General features: G+C 41.5%; 1 protein-coding gene across 1 annotated transcript in view; it reads left to right on the forward strand.

The window, feature by feature from the left end:
• Positions 1 to 13630, forward strand: part of LOC125367040 (beta-defensin 108B-like) — a 45792-nt gene extending 32162 nt beyond the window's left edge. Inside the window, exon 3 of the mRNA XM_048367677.1 lies at positions 13521 to 13630. Within this exon, the coding sequence (XP_048223634.1) occupies positions 13521 to 13630 (110 nt within the window). The remainder of the gene's footprint in view (positions 1 to 13520) is intronic.
• Positions 13631 to 14268: the final 638 nt, after the last annotated feature.

Genomic DNA, 14268 nt, shown 5'->3' on the forward strand with positions numbered 1-14268 from the left:
TGAAGAGGCTATGTTTATTCCATTGTATGTCTTTAGCTCCTTTGTCGAATATCAGTTGGCTGTAAGAGTGCGGTTTTATTTCTGGGTCTTCAATTCTAATCCACTGGTCTTCCGATCTGTTTTTATACCAATACCATGCTGTTTTTGTTATGATGGCCTTGTAGTAGAGCTTGAAGTCTGGTATGGTGATACCTCCTGCACTATGTTTTTTGCCTAGAATTGCTTTGGCTATTCTAGGTTTTTTGCTGTTCCATATGAACTTATGGATTGGTTTCTCTATTTCAGTGAAGAATGTGGCTGGGATTTTGATAGGTATTGCATTGAATTTGTATAACAATTTGGGCAGTATGGCCATTTTCACTATATTGATTCTGCCTACCCATGAGCATGGGAGGTCTTTCCATCTCCTTGTGTCTTCTTTGATTTCCCTTATTAGATTTTTGTAGTTTTCATTGAATAGGTCCGTCACGTCCTTGGTTAAGTTGATCCCTAGGTACTTTATTCTTTTTTTGGCTACTGTAAATGGAATCGTTTCCATAATTTCCTTTTCTGTTTGTCTATTGCTGGTGTACAGAAAAGCTGCTGACTTTTGTGGATTGATTTTGTATCCTGCTACTTTGCCAAATTGGTTTATTAGATGTAGGAGTTTGGGTACTGAGTTTTTTGGGTCCTTGAGATATAAGATCATGTCGTCTGCGAATAGGGATAACTTGATTTCTTCCTTGCCGATGTGGATCCCTTTGATGTCCTCCTCTTGCCTTATTGCTATGGCTAGGGATTCCAGTACTATGTTGAACAGAAGTGGGGAGAGTGGGCATCCTTGTCTTGTTCCTGTGTTTAGGGGGAATGATTTAAGTTTCTCTCCATTTAATATGATATTAGCAGTTGGTCTGTTGTATATGGCTTTTATTGTTTTGAGGAATGTTCCATCTATTCCTGTTCTCTCCAAAGCTTTTAATAGGTATGGATGTTGTATTTTGTCAAAGGCTTTTTGGGCATCGACTGAGATAACAATGTGATTCTTGATTTTAGTTCTGTTTATGTGGTGAATTACATTGATTGATTTACGGATGTTGAACCATCCTTGTGACTGAGGGATGAAGCCTACTTGGTCATGATGTATGATATTCTTGATCACTTTCTGGATCCTGTTAGCTAATATTTTATTGAGGAGCTTTGCATCTGTGTTCATTAGTGATATTGGTCTGTAGTTCTCTTTTTTTGTTGGATCTTTGCCTGGTTTGGGGATGAGTATGATATTAGCTTCGTAGAATGAGTTCGGGATTTTTCCCTCCGTTTCTATTTCGCGGAAGAGTTTGAGGAGTATTGGAATTAGCTCCTCACTAAAGGTTTTGTAGAATTCATTGGTGAATCCATCTGGGCCTGGGCTTTTCTTAGTAGGGAGGTTCTTGATTACCTCCTGTATCTCACCGTAAGTTATTGGTTTATTTAGTTGATTTATTTCTTCTTGGTTCAGTTTGGGCAGTTTGTACTTCTCTAAGAATTGATCCATTTCTGTAAAATTATTGTTTTTTGTTGAGTAGAGGTTTTGGAAATAGCTCCTTATGATTGTTTGAATATCGTGTGTATTTGTTGTAATTTTTCCTGTGGAGTCCCTGATTTTACGTATATGAGTCTCTTCTCTTCTTTTTTTTGTGAGTCTTGCAAGGGGTCTGTCAATTTTGTTTATTTTCTCAAAGAACCAGCTTTTAGTCTTATTTATTTGTTGAATGGTCTTTCTATTTTCAATCAGATTTATCTCTTCTTTAATCTTTGTAATCTCTCCCCTCCTAGTCGTTTTAGATTCTGTCATTTCTTGTTTCTCCAGTTGTTTTAGTTTCATCGTGAGGGTATTCACCTGCTCTGCTTCCATTCTTTTAATGTGGGTACTGAGTGCAATGATCTTGCCCCTCAGTACTGCCTTAGCTGTGTCCCATAGGTTTCTTTGTGATGTGTTTTCTTTGTCATTGTGGCTTATGAATTCGTTGATTTCATCTTTAATTTGATCTGTGGCCCAAGTGTTGGATAGCAGCGTGGGGTTTAGCCTCCAAGAGTGTGTATAGGCTCTGTGGTATCCTTTGTTGTTGAGGGTTACCTTTAATCCACTGTGATCAGATATAATACATGGGATGATGTCAATTGTTTTGTATTTGCTGAGGTTCTTTGTGTGGGCTATGACGTGGTCTATTTTGGAATATGATCCATGGGCTGCTGAAAAGAAGGTGTATTGGGTCTCTGTAGGGTGGAAGGTTCTATATAGGTCTGTTAGATCCATTTGGGCAATGGTGTTATTTAGGTCCTCAGCTCCCTTACTAATCCTCTGGGTGTTGGATCTGTCTCTTGGAGAGAGAGGAGTATTAAAGTCACCCACTATGATTGTGTTTGCATCTATCTTGCTCTGTAATTCTGTGAGAATTTGCTTGACATATGTCGGGCCTCTTTTGTTCGGTGAGTATACATTTATCACCGTGATGTCTTGATTCTGGATTTTTCCTTGTATCAATATGTAGTGTCCTTCTTTGTCTTTTTGAGTGGACTTTAAAGAGAAATCCAGCTTGTCTGAGATCAGGATGGCTACACCTGCCGTTTTGGTGGGTGCATTTGCTTGGTAGATCTTGCTCCATCCTTTCATTCGAAGCCTGTTTTTGTCCCTTGCTGTAAGGTGGGTCTCTTGTAGACAACAGATGTCAACTTTTTGCTTGCGGATCCATTCTGCCAGTCTGCTCCTCTTGATCGGGGAGTTTAAGCCATTTATATTTAAAGAGATCAAGGATAAGGGTGTTTTTTCTCCTTCCATTTTCTTGTTGGGCTGTTTTTTCCTGTTGTTTTTTTTTTTTCTTCTTGTCTTTAGTGAGCTTGTGTTTCTGCTGGACTTTGGCTATTGAAGTTTCTTTCTGAATCTGTCTGTGTGTCTTTTACGATCTCTGTTGGGTGGGCTTCCCCTCTTAATATTCGCTGTAGGGCTGGTTTTTTATTCACATACTCCTTTAGCTCCTCTTTGGTGTGGAAAGATCTGGTTCTCCCTTCGAATGTGAACTCCAGTTTCGCTGGATATTTGATCCGAGGTTGTAAATTGTTATTCTGAAGTACTTGGATGGTGTTCTTCCACTCACTTCGAGCTTGGTAAGTTTGTGTGGATAAGTCGGATGTTATTCGAATCCTCTTCCCATTGAAAAAAGTTTCCTTCTTCGCTTTGGCTGAATTCAGAATTTGCTCTTTAATCTTGAGGTCTGTAGTCTTGAATATTATGTGCCTTGGGGTGGTTTTCCTGGGGTCTGGCCTGCCAGGTGTCCTATAGGCTTCGGTTACCTGGATGGGGTCCCCTGTGAGATTGGGGAAGTTTTCTGCAATAACTTTATTGAGAACATGATTAAGCCCTCTGCTCTGATATTCGGCTCCTTCTTCTATTCCAATTATACGCAGATTATATCTCTTGTCTTTGTCCATTAGTTCCTGGAGTAATCTTCCCTGAAGCTTCACCTTTTCTTGGAGTGTGGTCATTTTCTGGTTGTTGTCAGCTGCTTCATCGTCCAGGCGAGAGATTCTGGATTCCATATGGTCCACTCTTTGTGTTATGGTTTCAATTGCGGAGTTTATGGATGTCAGAGAGCTATTCATGGTTGTCATATCAGCTCTGATCGTGGAAATTTCTTCCTTTAAAGAGTTGTATTTTAAATCTATTTTTTCATGCATTTCAATTCTCAGGGTGTGGAGATTTTCTTTAAAGGCGGCTTGCATTGTATCCATTTTTGCTTCCATTTCTTTAAACGAGGCTTGCATTGTATCCAGTTTTGCTTCCATTTCTTTCTTGGCTTCCTGGGTGTCCTTCCAGATTTCCGCTCTAAACTCCTGGAATTGTTTTCTGATTTCATTTCTGACGGTTTCGATCATTCCTGTTAACATGTCCTCATTTGCTTTTTTATTCTCCATCTCCTCTCCAGTCGTGCTGCTTTTTGGAGCTGGCGAGTTGGCTTGTCCTTTGATGAACTGAGTTATGTTTCTTTGTGATTTGCGCATCTGGAAGTCTGTGTAGTTCTTCCCTCCCTTTTTTGCTGCTTTGTGTGCGTGTCCCGCACCGCCGTTGGCCCTTCAGGGGTTGGCGAAGTGTCGTGGTGGCTCCCCCGTTCCCTCTTTCTGCCGCGCTGGGTTCCCTTGTCCCCAGAATACACATTCTTTTCAGCAGCAAATGGATCATTCTCCAAAATAGATCACATCTTAGGGCACAAAGAAAATCTGCACAAATTCAGAAATGTTAAAACCATTCCCTGCATTCTCTCAGACCACAATGGAATAAAATTAGAGCTCAACTAAAATAGCCACAGCAGAAAATCCTACAATACATGGAGCCTAAACAACACACTGCTGAACCATCAGTGGGTCTTTGAATAAATTAGAACAAAAATTCAAATGTTTATGGAATTCAACCAAGACGAGCACACAAAGTACCAGCTCCTTTGGGACACAGCAAAGGCAGTACTAAGAGGGAAATTTATATCTCTGAGTGCCTACACCAACAAACTGGAAAAACAGCAACTCAACAACTTCAGGAAGCCCCCTCATCTCCTCGAAACAGACCAACAAGCCAAACCCCATGACAGTAGACAGAAACAAATAATTAAAATCAAATCCGAATTAAATGAATTCGAGACAAAAAAAAAACATTGAAAGAATTAACCAAACAAAGATTTGGTACTTTGAAAAAATTAACAGGATAGAGAGACCCCCTAGCAAACCTAACCAAAAACGAAGGCAACACACCCAAATAAACAAGATCAGCGATGAAATAGGTAACATCATCACAGAAACAACCAAAATTCAGAACACAATAAGGGACTATTTTGCAAAATTTTATGCCAACAAATTCGAGAACCTGGAAGAAATGGATGATTTCCTAAAAAACATTGATAGCCCCAGTGACATTATGCATATTGGAAGCATGCACAGCCCTTTGTGACCTTACCCCCAACCATGGTCTCATACTCTGTAACACTTTAGGACCTTAGACCCATTGTCACAACACTCATTTTGGATCTTATGAACATCTTGATTTATACTCATTGTAGTCTCACAGTCCCTAGTAAGGAACTCACATTCATTGCTACTTCAAACCCATTAACACCTCACACCTCAGCATCACTTGCCAATTGTTGGAGAATAACTGCTCTGATCAGTCGAAGACTTATCCTGGGCACATTTACTCTGATGCCTCATTAGCAAACTAAAAGACCCTTGGGGAGCCATCCCCTGTAAAGAGTTCCTTTGTGTTTGCTGTCCAAAGGAGACCACTCTTAGACATGAGAATCTCCCCTTTCCCTCTACAAAGCCTCCCTTGGAAGACTTGCTTGACCAGCTGCCTTTAGCGAAAGCTCTTCCCTGTAAATAAGAAAGAGTCTTCACAGTAAATAGGGAAGTCTCTCCACAGTTAATAGAGACGTCTTGATCAAAGTCTTGAGGAAATAGTAGCTAGGTGATAAAGTTTTGCCTTGACTGGTTTATTCCTCTGTTCACAATCTTTGTAGTCACTCAGCTTTTTGAAGTAGCTCAGCCCTTAATAGTAAACACTCTGTGAAATTGCCATCTTTTGTAGTAGGTAAACTTTTGTATTAGTTTCCTTCCTCCCAGTAGTAGCATCCTCAATTTTTGTATTTGAGATGGATATCATGTTGTATTAACTTTTACCCTGAAAGTTGTGAGTTGATTTCTAACCATATATAAACCCTGGCCATCCTGAAATAAAATGCACATTGGTCCACTTGCCTTTGCATGTCCCGTGCCGTGACTATGGTTGCAGTTACCCAGTTCCAAGAGCCAATCATGACCACATGCCCATTGTGAGCACCCACTCATTAGGATCTCATGGTTGCTGTGAACTTCTACCCATTGTGATATCACACTTTTGAAGAAATCAAACCTCATACCCATTATGAACTCACATCCACTACAACCTTAAGCCCATTATAATCTCAATCTCACTGCGCTTTCACACTAATTAGGACTACACTATAATCTCACACTAATTAGAACTTTATACTGATTAGGATGTCACATTCATTTGTGAACTCATGACCATTAGCATCCCACACCAATTAAGACCTCCCAAATACTGTCACCACAAACCCATTATTAGGAACTCATGTCCCCATTATGACTCTACACTCACTGTGACTTCATTTCAATTAGGACCTCACGCCCACTATAACATCACACCTTTTAAAATTATTAGGACCTCATGTTTATTGTACCTCACATACAAACTAGCAGTTTATATTCTTTGTGAAATCACATCCATTATAACAACACTCATTAGGTCTTCATACACTTTTGACCACACAACAATTAGAAATTCACACTTATTGTATCCTCATAGGTTTTTTGACCTCACAACTGTCAGGATCTCTGCCTATTGAAATCTCACACCTATTTTCATGACCATTATAAACTCTTGCCAAACATGTTCTGAAAGCATTAGGATCTTGCCCACTATGATATTCGCCACTCCCGTTAAGGCCTCAAAGTTCATTGGGATCTCACACTCATTAGAACCTCACTGATTATGACTTTATGCTCATTATGGGTTCATACCTCTGTGACTCATGACCAATGTAACCTCTCTCATTGTCACGTCACACACCCCTTGAGAATTCACAGACATTAGACCTCATAGTGCTTGCATCTTATACCATTAGGGCCTAGTACAGATTGTAACATCTCACTTGTTGTGACCACTCCCCTCAGAGCTTATACTCCTATTCGAACTTCATACTCATTTTGTACTCATGGTCATGTTGATCTCACACCCACTGTAGTCTGTTTCTTAACATTTACTAGACCCTCATATGCATTGTGAATTCATACCCATTAAGGCTTTACAAGCATAGTGATCTCACGCCCCTAAATACAGTTGCTTTATACCCCTATTAGAAGCTATTGCCCATTGTGACCTCACACCCATTGCTACCTCACAGCCATTACAATCTCAGAAGCATGGGCACAGCACACACTCTGGCTCACACCCATTGAGATCTCAAAGTGTCTACCTCACAGCAATTGGGACTGCACACTGTCATTAGAACTTCACAATTACTTTGCCTAATGTGACCTCATCATGACTGGGAATAGATTCTCATTGTGACATGTTCAGTATAAACTAACACCAACTCTGATTTCATAGATCTGTTATATACTCACACCCATTGTGATGTCACATTCTTTATAAATTCATACCAATTAGGCCTCACATCAATTGTGACCTCATATCAGTTAGGGCATTGGCCTACTGTTTAGTCAACTATGTGAACTATGTTAATATCACTATGTCCTCACATTCACTGTCCCCTCACACACATTAGACACATATTCACTGTCACATCACAATGATTAGGACCTCAATGCATTGTGAAGTCAGACCCACTGTGACCTCACATCTGTCACGACCTGCTTATGAGGTAGGGAGGCTGAGTTTAAGTCACTTCTTGCAGCAATAATAGTGCCTCTTTCTGGGTGGAGGGAGTTCTCTACACAGTGATGAAAAGCCTAGAGGTGAGAGAGGCAATTACTGAGTGAAGGTGCCCAGCTCAAGGTGAGCTAGGTGGCCTCTGCTTCAGAGAAATGCAGATGTATTAGCCTTAGGAAAGTTTGCATGTTGAGAATGCTCTGATTCTGCCTTATCTTCCATTTAAATGGCTTGAATCACCGACCTCTGAGGGGCCTCTGTATATAGTGTATATGGAAGGTTGGGGCCTAACTTCCCTAGAAGCAATAGTTCTGCTGGTACTTGACCATGTCCATTTAAGATCTGGCATCATGTTTTTATGATGGGGAAAGTTGAAGTCCCTCCCCTCATATGATGGGCATACTTGATAGGTTACTAAAATAGTTAGTCCAGAGCTTGAGACTGGGAGTTTCCTGGGACCCTGCCCCCTGAACTGACCCTATTTAAGCCCCAACAGCTAAGGGACCATTACACCAAGCTACATGTCTCCATGCTCGTGTCCAGTCTGTTTGCTCTTCTCCCAGTTCAGTTTTCCACTGGAGCTGAATTAGTCTTTCTCTCCTCTCTGGCCCTCATGGCTAAGTTTCCTGACCATGTTAAGTGTATTTTCTGACTGCTGGTCTTGGAGACAGGAGTCCACCACACAGTTGCCAGCCTTTTATTAAAGACTCCAAGATTTTATTGATCAAAATTTGGTTTCCCTATTCTCTCACCTTACAATACTATTGTGACATTACAACATTTAGGATCTAACACCCATTGTAATCTCATACTCATTGTGCATAAAAATAAGGACCTAATGCCTATAAAAACATCACATGTATTCTGACCTCACACCTTCCCTTTGGATTTGACACCCACTACGACACCCCTTGTATTCCTATTAGTATTTCATGGCCATTTTGACAACATGCTCATTGTCATTTCACTCTACTCATTAAGACCACAAACCCATTTTACCTCATGGCCATGGGGGGGCTCATAGACATTGTGACCTCATACTCATTTGTATTTAACAGCCATTAGAACTTCATGACACTATTACTATCTCACACCCACTCTGACCTCACACCTACAAGGACTTCATACACTCTGGGCACTTCACATTTTGACCTCCTTCCTATTAGACAATCATACCCATTGTGACCACAGACTCAATGTCACTTCGTACCAGTAAGACCTCAGATCCATTGTGACCTCATGCACATTGTGACCACATAGCTCCAAATAGGACCTTGTTGTGATCATTGAAACCTCACTCATATTTTGACCTCATATGCCATTAGGATCTGACATCCATTTGGACCTCATGCTCATTGTGACCACAAACCCATTGTGACACTACAACCAATAGTACCTTACTATCATTACGTCTTTCACACTCAGAATGTCACACTTATTTTGTCATCTTTCCCATTGTAAGCTACATGTCCATTAGGCACACACCTATTATGAAACACACTTTGTGACATAACACTCACTGTGACCTCACACTTATTTCTACCTTCCATCCATTGTAACCACACACCCAGGAAGACATCACAATCACAGGATTTCAAATCCATTGTGTCTTTATGCCCACATGGTTTCATGCCAATTTTGACCACATTGAACTTTCATGCTTCACTCCCATGGTGACCCCAAATTCACTGTGACTTCATGCATATTTGGACCTCACACCCCTTAGAATTTCATACCCATTGTGGCTTCACATTAACTAATACCTAATACCCATTGTGACCTCACAACTCATTGTGAATTCACACACATAAGAGACTCACTCATTAGGCTATCATACCCATACCCTCATTTGGACCTGACACCCACAATGATATTACCTATTAAGATTCATGCCAATTGTGGCCGTATACCATATACCTATTAGGACCTAATACACATTTGGGACTACAAACCCATTGGCATCACATGCACATAGATATTCACACCCAATTTGACCTCATGCCCATTAGAAATTCCACACCCATTTTGACCTCATGACCATTGGGACCTCAAATACCTGATAGGAACTAATGCCTTTTGACCTACACGCTCTGGGGCCATTATGACAGCATGTATGGCCTTACACCCACTGTTTCACTCACATACATTGTCACTTCAAACCTGTTATGACCACAAGCCTGTTGGGACCACACACTCACTGCAACCTATGCCCATTATTATCTAAGATACCTACTTATTTTGACCTCACACCCTTTAGGAATTCACAGTCAATAGGACTAATGCCCACTGTGACCTCAAATCCATTAGGACAAGACATCTCAAACCATTGTGGCTCCATGCCCATTGTGATCGTGAAACTCCCATTAGGCTCTCATGTCCAATGACCTACCCACTGTAACCTCACATTCCTCATAAGGACCGCTCATCCATGAAAATCTGATAACATTCATGACCTCATATCCATATTGACCTCACATATATTAGGTTCTCAAACCAGTTGTGACCTCACACTCATTGTTCCTTCAATCTCACTGTGACCTCACATTTATTGTGCGTTTGATCTCACTGTGAACTCACATTCAATATTTATACAGTGATCTCACACCTCTATTAGGACCTCATGTCTACTGTGACATCATGCTCATTAGAATCTTATGCTCTCTCTTATCTCAGTCCACTGAGACCTGACACCTACTATAATTTCATCCTCATTAGGACTCAACATTGTGACCTAACAACCATTAGGACCTCCTTTCCATAGTGTCTTCACATCCATTATGTTTTTTGTTTTTGTTTTTGTTTTTTGCCAGTCCTGGGCCTTGGACTCAGGGCCTGAGCACTGTCCCTGGCTCCTTTTTGCTCAAGGCTAGCACTCTGCCACTTGAGCCACAGGGCCCCTTCTGGCCGTTTTCTGTATATGTGGTGCTGGGGAATCGAACCTAGGGCTTCATGTATGGGAGGCAAGCTCTCTTGCCACTAGGCCATATCCCCAGCCCCCATTATGATTTTACATTAGGATTTCATGCCCATTGAGACCTCACATAGATTGTGACTCCTTTAAGTATTCCTGCACATTGTAATCTTATGCACTTTGTGAACTCACTCTCATTATGTCTTCACACAAATTAGAACCTCACACCCATTGTAACCACACACTAATTGTCACTTCATATCTCTTACGACCTCATGCCCATTGAGAACTAACCTTTGCTAGTACCTTTGCAAATTAGGACCTCATAAATATTGTGACCTCACCTATATTATGACCTAACACTCATTGTAGCCTAACACACATAAAGACCACAAATTCCGTATTAATACCTCAGGCACATGTAACCTCACAGCCATTACGACCTCAGAAACATGGGCTTGGCACCCACTGTGGCTCACACTCTTTGAGATCTTAAAGTGTGTACCTCACAGCCATTGTGACTCTACACTCTCATTAGAACTTCAAAATTACTATACCTAATGTGACATCATCATGGCTGGGAACAGTGTCTCATTGTGATATGTTATTACCAACTAACACCAACTAGGATTGTTTAGCTCTAGTATGTACTCACAACCATTGTGACCTCACACTCATTATAACTTCATGCCCATTTGGCTTCACATAAATTGTGACCTCATATCAGTTAGAACCTTAGCCTACTGTGAACTCAAACTCATTATGTCCTCACATTCACAGCCCCCTCACACCCATTAGACACGTATTCACTGTCACATCACAATGATTAGGACGTCAATGCATTGTGAACTCACACCCACTGTGACCTCACATCTGTCAGGACCTCCTTATGAGGTAGGGTGTCTGAGTCTAAACCACTTCTTGCAGCCATCCGAGTGCTTCATGCTGGGTTACAGGAATTCTCATTGCAGTGATGAAAAGCCTAGTGATAAGAGAGACAATTCATTGAATTTAGGTGCCCAGCTGAAGGTGAGATAGGAGGCCTCTGCTTCAGAGAAGTGCAGATGTCATAGCGTTAGAAAAGCTTTGCATGTACAGAATGCTATGATTCTGCCTTAACTTCCTAAATGGCTTGAATCAACCACCCATGTTAAGTGTATTTTCTGATTGCTGGTCTTGGAGACAGGAGTCCACCACGCAGTTGTCAGCCTTTTCATAAAACTCCAAGATTTTATCTCTCAAAATGAGGCTTCTCTATTTTCTCACCTTAAAATACTATTGTGACATCACAGCATTTAGGATCTCACACCCATTGTAATGTCATACTCATTGTGCATAAACATTAGGATCTCATGCCTATAACAACATCACACATATTCTGAGGTCACACTTTCCCTTTAGATTTGACAGCCACTCTGACACCCCTTGTTTGCCTATTAGGACTTTGTGGCCATTTTGACATCATGTTCATGGTCACTTCACTCTTCTCATTGAGACCACAAACCCATTTTTCCTCATGGCCATGGTGGTGGGTGGGGGAGCTCATAGTCATTGTGACCTCAGACTCATTTGCATTTAACAGCCGTTAGAACTTCATGCCACTATTAAGATCTCATGCCCCCTCTGACCTCACATCGACAAGGACCTCCTAACCTCTGGACACTTCACAATTTGCCCCCCTGCCTGTTAGACAATCATACCCATTGGGACCACAGAACTAATGTCCCTTTACCAATAAGACCTCAAATCTATTCTGACCTCATGAATATTATGACCACATAGCTACAATTAGGACCTTGTTGTGATCATTGTGACCTCATGTATATTTTGTTTCATGTTTTTTTTTAATTGTTTTTATTTTCAAACTGATGTACAGAGAGGTTACATTTTCATATGTTAGGCACTGGATACATTTATTGTCCTGTTTGTTACTTCCTCCCTTATTACCATCTGTCCCCTCCGCATTTCCCTTTCACCCCATCAGTTGTTCTGTTGATATACCCCAAACAGTTTTGCAAGTATTGCTTTTGTAGTTGTTTCTCTTTTTACCCTGTGTCTCTTGATTTTGGAATTCCCTTTCAGTTTCCTATGTCTAATACGAGTATACACGTTATCAATGTACTCAAGTAATATACAGAGATATTGCAGGTACAAGTACAGGAAGGGGATACAAGAGGATCATCAACAATAGAAGCTATGGTTTCACATGTTGAAAGTAGTTACAACAATGATATGACAGATGTTTCCATAACATGGAGTTCATTTCACTTAGCGTCATCTTATGTATTCATAAGGGTATATCTATTTAGTTCTTGTGATCCTCTGCTGTGACTCGCCTAAACCTGTGCTAATTATTTCCTATAAGGGAGACCATAAAGTACATGATTCTTTGGGTCTGGCTCACTTCACCTAGTATAATTTTTTTTTCCAAGTCCTTCCATTTCTTTACGAATGGGGCCTTGCAATTCTTTGTGATAGAGGCATAAAATTCCATTGTGTGTATGTACCACATTTTCCTGATCCATTCGTCAACTGAGGGGCATCTGGGTTGGTTCCATATTCTAGCTATCACAAATTGTGCTGCAATTAACATTGCTGTGCTGGTGGCTTTAGTGTGTTCTTGGTTGTGGTCTTTTGGGTAGATTCCTAAAAGTGGATTTTCTGGGTCATAAGGTAGCTCTATGTTTAGCATTCTTAGGATTCTCCATACCATATTCCAAAGTGACTGAACCAGTTTATATTCCCACCAATAATGAAGTAAGGTTCCCTTTTGGCCACATCCCCTCCAATATTTGTTATAGTTAGTTTTCTTGATATAGGACATTCTTACTGGTGTGAGATGGAATCTCAATGTTGTTTTGATTTGCATTCTATTATGGCCAGTGATGCTGAGTACTTTTTCAAACGTCTCTTGGCCATTATCCTTTCCTCATCAGAGAAGTCTCTTTTTAAGTCTTTAGCGCACTTGTTGATGGGCTATTGGTTCTTTGGGGTTGTGTTTTTTTGTTTTTTGTTTTTTTTTTTTTGAGGAATGTAATTTTTTCAGTTCTGCATATATTTAGATATGAGGCCTTTTCCGTTGTATTACTGGTGAAGATCTTTTCCCAGTCTGTGGGCTTTCTGTTTATCTTGCGAGCTTTCTCCTTTGCCCTGCAGATGCTCTGCAGGTTGATGCAGTCAGGACCAGAAAACAACAGCAGGGGAAACTGGGTGGCGTAGATGGGGAGAGCCAGACGGTGAGAGCTGGGACCACCACCACCAAATGAACTATTGTCACACTTCAGCACCCCAGCCCCAAAAAACCCACAGCAGCATGGGACACACACACAATCCAGGACCAGTAAGTTCCCCATTGCCCCCCCTCAATGGGAGATGAGATCTAGCAGAGACCCAAAACCTCTTGTTAGCTCATGACAAGGGGACAAAGAAGCTAGAGCTCCCTCCCTCCCCCTCCCTACCCCGAGGGAACAAAACAGCCCCATATCTGGCGGCTCTGGTACCCTACATCTCCTGGAAGGACACAGGAGCTAGCAGAGGCAGAGCAGCACCCAACAAAGTAATTGGGAAACAACTTCGACCAGCATCCCCCAAAGCCCCAGCTGGGGAGCCTGAATCTGCCGGCACCAGCTCCCCCAGCAGGGACCTGGGGACTGGTAGGCATTTGAATGCCATCTGAGGCACCCTGGTCCATGCGGACTTCTTGAATAACAGTCACAGGCTTGATGGTGTGCAATATCAACCCAGCAGGGACACCTGGGCCTGAGCACACACCCACCCTCACAGCGGAGGCACAGAGTTCGTGGGCACCGACCCAAGTCCAGATACTGGAACCTGCTGGGGGCCATGCATACCGCCCCCACAGTAGATTCGCAAGAGGGAACAAGCACCCTCCAACAACTTGGGG

The sequence above is a fragment of the Perognathus longimembris genome, chromosome 18 (genome assembly GCF_023159225.1).
Source record: "Perognathus longimembris pacificus isolate PPM17 chromosome 18, ASM2315922v1, whole genome shotgun sequence".
Taxonomy (NCBI): domain Eukaryota; kingdom Metazoa; phylum Chordata; class Mammalia; order Rodentia; family Heteromyidae; genus Perognathus; species Perognathus longimembris.